Below are 12,500 nucleotides of genomic sequence, written 5' to 3'. Positions count from 1 at the left end.
GACAAAGAAGGAAAGATGAAATAGAAGTGATCTACGTACACACACACACACACACACACACACATAAACCCTCTGATTTAAATTCTTCCCCCACTGCACTCCCTTCCTCTCCTCTCCTCCCTTCTCCTCTTCATTATCACCAATCCCTATCCCTCCCTCCCCACCCCACACCTGTCATCCGCCCATCACTGCCACACACGACTCACACCTGTCCCTCAGCCTTACTTCATCACTGTCACCTCACCATTAAGAAAAGAAGAGAAACAAGAAAAAAAAACAGCAAATATGTATATCTATGCACGAAGTTGAGATTTTGTCCTTTAATCTTTTAACTAATACACATTTTTTTCCATGTATAAGAGAGAAAAAGTGAAAAATATTTGTAGAAGCAGATCACAAATTTTCCTTTACTTCTTTCAAATCTACACACTTTTTTTTTCCCCTATCTATAAATTTAAGACACTGTTTTGTACTAGTGTAAAAGTATCCTGGGTAATATCAACTCCTTCTCTTTCCTCTTCGTGTTCATGTATTTTCTTAACAGCGCTCTGAATGCTGACAAAGAACGACCATTGCAGCCAAGATCTTGAGTAACTCTGCGGCTGCTATGCTTCTCCTCAACTTAATTACAACGTCTGGTACAATCTACAAGTATAATCTCGAAAGACGCCACTGGGAGCGAGAATAGCGCCTGAGGAGTGTAAACATTTCAGTGCTTCGTCTTATTTTTTTGGTTCAGTAAAATTATCTTGGGTTACTTAAGTGATTATGTGAATGGGAAGCATATTTTATTTATCTTGCAATTAACGGCTTTAGATTTTTTGTAAGAGGATAAAAGTGGGTAGTTTATCTTGATTCTTCTGTGTTTATCTTTCTGGGAGCATCATACTGTCAGACACGTATCTTTGTACATTCTGTGTATGTTGTATATAAAGAAGAAAGCTCCAAAGATTGTTATTCCCTTCCCTCACCAGCACGGTCACCTTACAGTCACTTTACAATGCTGAGCGAGTTTAGATTCCTTTTTTTGTGTCCTTGGCTTGACTCATTCGTACGTGTAAAAAAAAAAAAAAAAAGGAATGAAAAAAAAAGAAAAAATCTGATTCACTTCCTTAAAATGTAAACTCTGAATTAAAGCGAAATATCATAACATAACCAGAAAAGAGAAAAAAATGAAAGAAAAAATAAGTTTCTCTTCCTTAAAACGTAACCTCTGAATTAAAGCGAAACATCAGTACATAATTAGAAAACAAACTACATAATATATATATATATTTTTTTTTTCAGCACACCGTTTTCTTTTCTCGTTTTCCTCGCCATATTCCTCAAGTCCCGTTATAATAAATTGATAAGCATTATATAAAACTCGCACATATTAGGTAGCTTTCTAAAGTTCGCGCAGTACTCATGCCCAATTAAGCACAGACTATTAAATTTTCTCCACTTACTTGTGCGTGTGCGTGTGTGTGTGATATCAGGATTTCGTAACACACTCGCGGCCTTGTAACCTAATAAGATCCGCGCGAGAATGAGCGTTTTAATGTACGAGTCCTTATAATATAAGGACTCGTACATTAAAATATTATTTCCTTGGGCTTCTTTTAGCTTATTACTGATGCATCAAGCGTGGCGCCCTTATCTCACTAAGGAGGCATGGACTGTTTCTGCTTCACGGTGTTAGTTTATATGTGTGTGTGTGTGTGTGTGTGTGTGTGTGTGTGTGTGTGTGTGTGTGTGTGTGTTCATTCGTCATGCACTGGGTATAACTGAAAATGTGGCCAATAAACTGTTAATCTATTTATGTGTGTGTGTGTGTGTGTGTGTGTGTGTGTGTGTGTGTGTGTGTGTGTGTGTGTGTGTGTGTGTGTGTGTGTGCTTAGGTTCACAGACTAGCTGAGAACAACGGCTGGGATGAGGTGGTGTCGATACAAGAAGAAGAAGAAGAAGAAGAAGAAGAAGAAGAAGAAGAAGAAGAAGAAGAAGAAGAGGAAGAAGAGGGACGACTCGGGGCCACCTAACTCGCAGTAGGATAAGATCAGGAAGGGAGAGAGGAAGGGAGGGAGAAAGACGAAGACGAGAAACGAGAAAGAGGGTAGAGAGAGAGAGAGAGAGAGAGAGAGAGAGAGAGAGAGAGAGAGAGAGAGAGAGAGAGAGAGAGAGAGAGAGAGAGAGAGAGACGAGAAGGCAAGGAGGGAATGAGAGAGGGGGGAAAGAGAGCGCCCGGGTCCTGACAACAGCTTAATGACGGGAAACGCCTAAGGAGGGAGGGAAGGAGTCAGGGAGGGACTGATCAACACCACTGCTCACTCCTGTAGGATGTAACCCCCCTCACTCTCCCATCCACCCTTCCTCTCCCTCACTTCCCCTCTTCCACTCTCCAATTAAACTGTTGGTTAGGTAAAATGTCACGATTTTTCCGGACTATTTTGGCGACTTGTGACCGCCGCGTGTTGCATGAGGTAGAGAGAGAGAGAGAGAGAGAGAGAGAGAGAGAGAGAGAGAGAGAGAGAGAGAGAGAGAGAGAGAGAGAGAGAGAGAGAGAGAGAGAGATAGGAAATGGCTGGCTGCGTGATGAGAAATTATCCACCCACCCATACCTCACCGCTGCTGCCTTGACACACTCACGAGAGAGAGAGAGAGAGAGAGAGAGAGAGAGAGAGAGAGAGAGAGAGAGAGAGAGAGAGAATGATCAGTGGCAGTAAAGGGTAGACCGAGGAGACAGGACGAGTAGGCGGGCCAGGAAGGGAAGGGGAGGGAGGGTGAGTCAGAAGGCCGTGTTGGGGGGTTGGGGTAGTCCTGGTGGCGCCGCGGGGACACTTGGCACCCTAGGCACGCCCCGAGGTCACCGAGACACCCGTGACCCGTGAGCTGCCTGGATAGCGGCGTCTGGGGCGGATCTCGGGCGGGTTCCTACTCCCTTAGCTGTTTTTGGACAAAGATGGAGGCGAGACTGGTTCTCGTCATTCCAGGTGTGGTGTGCGTGTCGGAGTGTGTGTGTGTGTGTGTGTGTGTGTGTGTGTGTGTGTGTGTGTGTGTGTGTGTGTGTGTGTGTGTATGCGCGCGCTCCAGCACAGCACAGAGTCGTTGAAAAGTAAAGAGACGGTCACTGTTATTGTCGTGTGGGTTGTCAGCTGGAGGCAGCAGACCTCGCCCATCCCCACATGTTCCCTCCCACGCCGCCGCCACCGCCACCGCCACCACCGCGCCGCCGCCCGCCAGGTGTGCCAGGCGTGTGGGCGCGGGTTCGGCAGGTGACGGGCTGGCGCGGGGCACCTGCCACCCACCTGGAGGAGTCTGAGGGTCTTGCCGGGGCTCTGGGCCAGCACGTCCTCGCTGATACGAAGCACGTCCGAAATATCCAGAGGCGCCGGTGAGGATGAGGTGGAAGAGGTGGAGGAGGTAGGGGTGGAGGTGAATGAGTTATGAGTGTCCTCCACATCACTGAGGTGGAGGGAGTCCTGATCCCCGCAGCTCAGGAACTCCGGCGGGGATTCCTCAGTCTCGTCGGCCTCACTCGCGGCCTGCGCCGGGGCCTGGCGGGCGGGCGCCTCACTCTGTTCACTCCCACGCCTGCCCGCCGCCTTGCTGTTCTCCACAGTTCTCGCCAGCACTGCGCAGGTCGTCCCTGCCGCCACACTACGCACGCCCTTCACTTTATCAGCGTATGTAGGTTTGGGCGGCGTGGCCACGTATGTGGGTTTGGGCGGCGTGGCCACGGTCACCTTGGGCACTGTATCACCTTCGTCAGCGGGCACCTCAGGAGGCATCTCCTCCTCCTCCTCCTCTGACGCAACTCCCGCCTCCTCCGCCTCGCTGCCGTCCTCCCCCTCGTCGTCATACTTGTCCAGCTCGGGCGTGGACGACATTTTCTTAAATCTGGTGAGCTTGACGCAACGTCGCTCCTCTTCGGGGGATCCCATGGCGGCCCAGAAGGCGTACAGGCCCGACTGTCTGCATGGGGCACCGATATTCATGAACAAGAATTTCTTAAAGAGAATCATACAAGCCGAGGACGGTGCAGCCTTGCGGCGACACCTCACCGACGCGTCACTCCCGGCACGGACGCGGCGCACTGTCAATCTTCCTGGAGCTCCCCGTCAGCACAGCAGCAGTGTGGCCGTAGCACATAGTACCAGCGGAGCGGCGCAGCGCAACCCTCTCACCACGGAGACCACGGGCGTACTGACCCGCTGGCCGCCCCACTCCCCGAGTCCCAGACCCCCGCCACCCATTCAAACCAGACTCCTCGCTCCCCCTCCATCCCTCCCTCCCCCATCCCCCGCACATCTAACCTCCCTCCCGCCACCCTCGCCCTCCCAGTCACCAGTCAGGGAGGTGCCGACGCTTAAATATTTCCCGGGTGCGTTCCGCCGCCTCGGGTCCTGCGTGCACCTCCGAAGGGGCGTCGGGCACGGCCAGGCAGTCAGCTACCCACGACTCACTCTGCCCTGCCCCACCCGGAGCCTGCACCCAACACTCAGCCTGGTCCCAGTCTGCCTCCTGTCCGCCTCCTTCACCACCACAATAATAACCATCACCTAAGCTACCAGTGTCACCACGACCACCACATTCACGTTATTTCCACCACCACTATCACCACAAAACCACCACTACCACCACAAGCACCACCATTTCCCTACCCTTACCACCACACCACGTCAACATCACCACAATTATATTCACAACCCATACACTACGTACCATTTCCATCACCACCACCACATCCATCACCATTTCACCTTTATTTCCACCACCTTCACCACCACCACCACCACCAAAGCAACAATCAGCCCCCTTCCCCCTTCCCTCCTCAACCCCTGCCCACCAAGCCAGCACGGGCGGCGCAGGTGGGAAAACAACATAACGAAACTCACTGAAACCGAACGAAGCGAAGCCAAAAGAATGTCGTCCAAGTTTTCGCCGATGTGAAAAATGTCGGAGGGTTTTCCATATACGCCTTAAAAAATACATACAGACGTGTTAGTGAATAGACGCTAAATGAAAATGAATAACCACCACGGACTCCCTTCAAACATTTCAACATTTTACGAGTCACTGAAACCACGGATCAGGGAAGGAAGAGAAAAATAAGGGAGAGAGAAAATGAAAAAAAGAGAGAAAAAAAGAGAAGAGAAGAGAGAGAAAAGAAAGCCAGAGGAATGACAGTGTTATTTCCAATCGTCATTCACGTTTCATAATATTTGCATAACCAGTTTTTATTTTTTTTTAAAGCACGAGTTGAATATTTATTTCATTCTTATTTCCTCTCCTTCACGTCTGGCATTTTGCAGAAGAAGAAGAAGAAGAAGAAGAAGAAGAAGAAGAAGAAGAAGAAGAAGAAGAAGAAGAAGAAGAAGAAGAAGAAGAAGAAGAAGAAGAAGAAGAAGAAGAAGAAGAAGAAGAAGAAGAAGAAGAAGAAGAAGAAGAAGAAGAAGAAGAAGAAGAAGAAGAAGAAGAAGAAGAAGAAGAAGAAGAAGAAGAAGAAGAAGAAGAAGAAGAAGAAGAAGAAGAAGAAGAAGAAGAAGAAGAAGAAGAAGAAGAAGAAGAAGAAGATCAGAACAGAAGAATAAGAGAGAGAAAGAATAATAAATAGAAGCAGAAGGAGGAGAGGAAAAAGAAAGACAACAAAGAAGAATAAGAAAGATAATGAATGAAGGAGGAAATGGAGAGAGAGAATGTTAATGCTCATTCATGCATTTTTCCACTTAGAACCCTTCCTCTCCTCCTCCTCCTCCTTCTCCTCCTTTCGCAACTTCTCCATTACTCGCATCATAACTATATACAAAATACTGCAATAAAAATACATAAATGAATAAAACAACTAAAAACTATTAATACTTACACAGCTCTCCTCTCTCTCTCTCTCTCTCTCTCTCTCTCTCTCTCTTACACGACCAGGTGCTCAGGTAAAGACGGGCAGGTACAGACAGGCAGGTCGTTCCCCCCTACACCAGGTGAGATGACGAGGGGGACGCAACAGGTACCGAGATCCAGGTAACACAAGGACAGGTAATAGAAAGGACAGGTAAGCGATCAGCCAGGTAGACGGAGAAGGAAAGGACGGTGAGAGATGTATGGGAGATCAAAGGTGAAGGATGGCGGTGAGTAAGAGAGAGAGAGAGAGAGAGAGAGAGAGAGAGAGAGAGAGAGAGAGAGAGAGAGAGAGAGAGAGAGAGAGAGAGAGAGAGAGAGAGAGAGAGAGAGAGAGAGAGAGAGAGAGATGAGGCAAAAGGAAATGGACAATAAAAAACGAGAACAAGAAAAAGGAAAAGGAAAAAAAAAACACTGAAGAGGAAGACGAAGACGAAGAAGAATAGGGAGAGAAAGAAGAGGAAGAGAAGTGGTTGGAACAAGTTGAGAAAATGCAAAAATGTACTACAACAAAACATTAAGAATTCATAACCACAACCCCGAACCCCCTTCCTTCCCCCTTCAGTAAACCCCCACCAACTTCTCTTATTCCCCAGCCTTCTAATCCGACAAATCCCAACTCCAACCTAACTGAACCCTAACCTCCCCAACCAACCTCTTCTTCCCCAAAGCTCCCAATTTCTAGTATCCCAACCCCACAGAAATTCCCCTTAAAATTCCCCAGAAAACCCCAACCAAATTAATTAAATCCCCTACTGTAAATTAAGTCCCCCCACTCAGTGCAACTTCCCCAACCCTATCTACAATCGTAACCTTTCAACAGTTAACCTCAATAAGCTTCCCCACTCTTCCCTAACTAAATCAATTCCTTTCTCTCTTTCTAACCTCATATCTCTAACTCTCTCCCCAACCCCAAGTCACCCTTCTACCTGTTCACCCTCCATACAACTCCACGTACCAAACTCCCCACTAAACTCCCTCATATACCTTTATATTTTCACCCTCCCCATCTCTTTCCTCCTCATTCCCCAGCAAACGTCCCAGCCACACCCAACCACATTCACCACATTCACTCCTCCTCATGTTTCGCTGCAAATCCTTCAGCAATAAAACGCTCATAAAAGAGAATGAGAAACGAAAGACTATGAATGTATTAGAGAGCATATCAGTTGGGCCTTTCTCTCTCTCTCTCTCTCTCTCTCTCTCTCTCTCTCTCTCTCTCTCTCTCTCTCTCTCTCTCTCTCTCTCTCTCTCTCAGGTCACGGCTCAACAGTGTCTCTCCACATTCCCCAAAAAGGTGGAATGAGAAAAAAGGAAAAAAAAATGAAAAAAAAAAATGAGATGAGAATGAAGAAGCAGAGTGTGAAGTGACTGAGGGGCGGATTTCTTCTATCAGACGTGACTGCGAAGAGAGGGAGGAGGAGGAGGAGGAAGAGGAGGAGGAGGAGGAGGAGGAAGTAGAAATGTCCAACAACTATGATGTCAAAGATGGATAGATAGACAGATAGATAGAGAAAAAGCAAAAGCGAGAGCGAGAGCGAGAGAGAGAGAGAGAGAGAGAGAGAGAGAGAGAGAGAGAGAGAGAGAGAGAGAGAGAGAGAGGCGCCCCAAAATATACATAGGTGACACGTGAAATGTTTTACTTTTAAAGACAGCGGCGAGAGAAAAGGAAAAGAAACACGAAGGAGAGAAAAAGGTGAAAGGTGAAAGAAAACGAAAAGGAGACGAAGAAGAAGAAGAAGAAGAAGAAGAAGAAGAAGAAGAAGAAGAAGAAGAAGAAGAAGAAGAAGAAGAAGAAGAAGAAGAAGAAGAAGAAGAAGAAGAAGAAGAAGAAGAAGAAGAAGAAGAAGAAGAAGAAGAAGAAGAAGAAGAAGAAGAAGAAGAAGAAGAAGAAGAAGAAGAAGAAGAAGAAGAAGAAGAAGAAGAAGAAGAAGAAGAAGAAGAAGAAGAAGAAGAAGAAGAAGAAGAAGAAGAAGAAGAAGGAGGAGGAAGAAGTGACCTAGCGTGGGAGGAAGAGAATAAGAACAATGGAATGAAAGTTGAACACGTGAAAACCAGATTAATTTACACCAGATTTTATGAGTACACAAATGGAGGCCAAGGGAAGAAAGGGAGGGGGGGATAAAAGGGAAGGGGGATAAAAGACGGCATAGGGATTGATAAAAGGAAGAGAGCGAGAGAATATGGAGGAGATAGGACAGAGTGATGCTGTGGGGGGAAACGAAAACAAGATTGATGAAGGGAAATAGAAAGGGAGAAGGGGAGAGAGAATGAAGGATGGGAAAAAAAAACATAGGAAAAGAGAAAAGGAATAGAGAGAAAGAGAATAATGGAGGAGGGGAGACAGGGACGTGCTGTAGGGATGAAAAACAGAACAGTGATGAAGGGGAATAAGCAAGTTAGAGCAAAATAATGGTGAAAAATGGAGTGATGGGACTGCAAGGTACGAGAAAAATGTATGTGCTCTGGGAATGGGATGGAGGAAGGGAAAGAGGAAGAGGAAGAGGAGCATAAACGCCATATAAGGAGGTGGTTACAGTGAATTAGGTTAGGTTAGGTTAAGTCACCATGAAAGGAGAAGAACTGAGAATGATGACCTACAGTGTGAAAAGAGGAAAATAATGGATGGCTTTATATGAATGGAGAAGGGCGGCAGTGGTGTGTGTGTGTGTGTGTGTGTGTGTGTGTGTGTGTGTGTGTGTGTGTGTGTGTGTGTGTGTGTGTGTGTGTGTGTGAGTGAGGAGAAGGAAGGGAGATGTGAAAGAGAGAGACAAGTGGAGGGAAGAATGATAGGATAAAGAGGAATGGGGTGGATGAATATGGTTACAAAGTGGATGAGGAATGGGGGAAGGAATGGGTAGGATTGTGAAGGCAAGATGTGGAGGAAGAAAGGGTATGGGTGGTGAAAGAGGGAGGGGAAGTGAAGGGAAGGGAAGGGAAGTGAAGGGAAGGGAAGGAAAAGGAAGGGAAGGGAAGGGTGGGATGGGAATGTGACGCGACTCTGAAGGAGGAGGAGGAGGAGGAGGAGGAGGAGGAGGAGGAGGAGGAGGAGGAGGAGGAGGAGGAGGAGGAGGAGGAGGAGGAGGAGGAGGAGGAAGAGGAGGAAGTGTTTAAGTAAGGGAAAAGGGGAATGTTACAAATGGTTAATGAGGAAGATGACAGAGAGAGAGAGAGAGAGAGAGAGAGAGAGAGAGAGAGAGAGAGAGAGAGAGAGAGAGAGAGAGAGAGAGAGAGAGAGAGAGAGAGAGAGAGAGAGAGAGAGAGAGAGAGAGAGAGAGAATGAGTGAGAGAAAATTAGGGTGAAATAACCTGAGCCAAGATAATGAATGACTCGAAAGAAAGAGAGAGAAAAAAAAATCTGAAGATAATGAAATATAATGAAAAAGTGATACAACAATTAACCGATTTAGCATGACCTATCCCCCCACCTCCCTCCTCCCCAGAAACCCCAATACCCCCTCCCATCCCCGCCCCAGAACTAAGCAGACCCCAACTTTTTCATTCCTTCGCTCCTCTCCTTCACACAGCCTCGCAACCACCCGTCCTACACTTCCCTTTAACCCTTTCACTACTGGATGAATATTTTCCTATATCCACCTACGACTTTTAGATATTTACGTGCTAGTGGCTCTTAAAATACATACATTAAACATTTACTCTTTTTTTCTCTCTGTAACTATAGCAACATTTTTTTAACGGCGGTAGCAGCGTGAAGGAAGTTTATGGCAGTGAAAGGGTTAATGACTGCAACCTCACTATACCACCTCACGTCTCTCCTCAATTACTATAACTTGACTAAACTAACTCTTTATCACAACCTCACAACCGCTTCTAGACTAAGTAACCTTCCCCTCCTTTCAACTACAACCCCCACCCCCTCCCTCTACCACTCACCTTGCAATAACGTGTGTATTGTCATGTCTATCTGTGATTTGTGGTTTCAAGCGGTAGTGTGATTTTTCTGTGATAGTTTGTGATAGTCTTCATTTTTTTTTTTTTGTCGTTTATTGTACTGTGGAGCTCCTGCCAAAAAAGAATTTAAGTTTGTCTATTTCCTACAACGAATTGATAGTAAGGTTATCTGTCTATCTGTCGATCTATCTCATGCTTCTCCCCAATGACAACAATCTCAACTCTTTTTCCCCTGTCTAATTTAACCGTTAGCTAAGATCCAAGCCCTATGTCTTCTCACAACCTCACAGCTTCTCGTCCATAAACAATTACAACCTAACCACTTTCCCTGAGATAATCAACTTAAGATTTCCTTCTTTCCAGGCGTTCACTTCTTGAATTTTTATCACTCCAAATGTCACTTCTTTCCTCACCTCCTCTTCTCTTGTTCCCTCTCAAAAAATCCAGTACTTCTTTTCATATCACTCAAAACACCTTTCCCTTTCTCAAATTTTGTCCTGGAAATTATTTTCTATCACATCATTCAAAACATTTTTTTCTAAACTTTCTCAGGAATTCATGGCGTAGAATGTTATGGGTCTTATGCAATGACTCCGTAAGGGTGACTGTTCCTTGCAGACTGTGGATAGGAAAGGGTGTGGAGGTAGCTAGAGATGATGAGGGTACGAAGGATATACAAGGGAAGGGTGATTAAAGGGCGGGGTAGGAGAGATGAATGAAAGAAATATCTGAAAGAAAAATGAAAGGAAGTAAGGTACAAATCAGAGAACGGTAGGAATGGAAAGAAAGGTAAGAGAGATGGAAGGAAGTAGAGAAGGGGAAGGGAAGAGGAGAGGAAAGGGAATTAGAAAATGAAGGGATGGAGAGAAAACTGGAGGGAAGAGAAGGGAAGCGATGGGCAGGAGGCAGAGAAGAGAGGAAGGGAAGCGATGGGCAGCAGACAGAGAAGAGAGGAAGGGAATAGGGGAGGTAAAGAAGGGATGGGTGGAAGGGAGGAAGGGGAGGGGAGGGAGGGAAAGGGTTGGAGGAAAGATTATCTCAACCGAACAACGAAGCAACAAATTATGACATCCGCTCACCTGGCTCCTCCTCCTCCTTCTCCTCCTCCTCCTCCTCCTCTTCCTCCTCCTCCTCCTCCTCCTCCTCCTCCTCCGGTTCCCAAACAGAATTAACTGAATGACACGCACGGATGCCCTCCATTCTGCAAACTGTTCTCCACCACCTTCACCACCGCCATTACCGCACGTGACAATAATAATAGTTGTAGTAGTAGTAGTAGTAGTAGTAGTAGTAGTAGTAGTAATGATGATGATGATGATGATGATGATGATAATAATGATACTACTACTACTACCATTACTAACACTACTACTATTACTATTACTACTGCTACTACTACTACTACTACTACTACTACTACTACTACTACAAATATAACTACAACCAGCCGACCACAACACACACACACACACACACAGGTAGCACACGGTAGCTGGCAAATGACACAACACCACATAAGGTTGAAAGATTAAAGTTGAAGGAATTATGAAGTAACACAAAACAAGGGAAAAAAAAATTGTTATCGTCTTAAACACAAAAATTAAAATATGTTAGTAAACGTTATATTTTTTTTCCTCCTCCTTGTTTTTCTTTCTTTTCGTTTCCTTTCCTTCCTGCTGCTCCTTCACCTCCGCCTCCTCTTCCTCCTATTCCTCCACTTCTCTTTATTGTTTCCTGTTTACGTACTTCTCTTTCCTAATTTAATTTCCCACTTTTCTTCTCTTTTTGCTTTTCTCTTATTTCTTTTCTTTCTTTTCCTTAATAATCTCTATCACCTCCTACCATTTGTTATGTCTGTGTTTCCTGTCCTCTTCCACCTCCTCCTCCTCCTCTTCCTCCTCCTGACAAGTTCTCAAGGTTTAAAAGTCACCGCAGGAATGATACCACGTGCAGCTGAGAGAGAGAGAGAGAGAGAGAGAGAGAGAGAGAGAGAGAGAGAGAGAGAGAGAGAGAGAGAGAGAGAGAGAGAGAGAGAGAGAGAGAGAGAGAGAGAATGATTCATATAATTTATCTTTCCTTACTTCCTTTTCTTTCTTCCTCCCTTGTTGCATTATCATTATTATTATTATTATTATTATTATTATTATTATTATTATTATTATTAGTCATTAGTAGTAGTAGTAGTAGTAGTAGTAGCAGCATTCGTATACTAAGCAATACCCACCCAACTACCTACACACACACACACACACACACACACACACACACACACACACACACACACACACATATATCACCCCACACATAACCAGGGCGCCTCGCAAGCACACAGGCACCCTAATCACTATACTCCAGGCGCCCTTGTTAACTGCACCAGCCACTCATGCTGTATAAGGCGGAGGCAAGTGATGAGTGTTAGGCAAATGGCAAGGCTTGGGTATTCTTGTAATTTACTCCCTCCTCTACTCACACCTTCCCTCCTAAACATTTTTACTGCTATAGCCGTCAGAGAGAGAGAGAGAGAGAGAGAGAGAGAGAGAGAGAGAGAGAGAGAGAGAGAGAGAGAGAGAGAGAGAGAGAGAGAGAGAGAGAGAGAGAGAATTTTTGTCTTTTCTAAGCTAAAGAATTGTTTTTGTTTAGTCCTTTTGATGTTATGGTTCTTCTCTGCTTGATTAATTGGTTTATGGTAATGTTTAGAGTAGTAGTAGTAGTAGTAG

General features: G+C 45.6%; 1 protein-coding gene across 1 annotated transcript in view; it reads right to left on the bottom strand.

Annotated features, from left to right (window-relative positions):
- The window catches only part of LOC135111472 (triple functional domain protein-like), a 105,375-nt gene extending 101,235 nt beyond the window's left edge, over window positions 1–4,140 (bottom strand). The window contains exon 1 of the mRNA XM_064024788.1: window positions 3,285–4,140. Coding sequence (XP_063880858.1) covers window positions 3,285–4,001 — 717 coding nt within the window. The 5' untranslated portion in view covers window positions 4,002–4,140. The remainder of the gene's footprint in view (window positions 1–3,284) is intronic.
- Window positions 4,141–12,500: the final 8,360 nt, after the last annotated feature.

Source organism: Scylla paramamosain, chromosome 22, assembly GCF_035594125.1.
Source record: "Scylla paramamosain isolate STU-SP2022 chromosome 22, ASM3559412v1, whole genome shotgun sequence".
NCBI lineage: Eukaryota > Metazoa > Arthropoda > Malacostraca > Decapoda > Portunidae > Scylla > Scylla paramamosain.
Note: the sequence above shows the minus strand (reverse complement) of the source record. Positions and strands in the feature narration are given on the sequence as shown.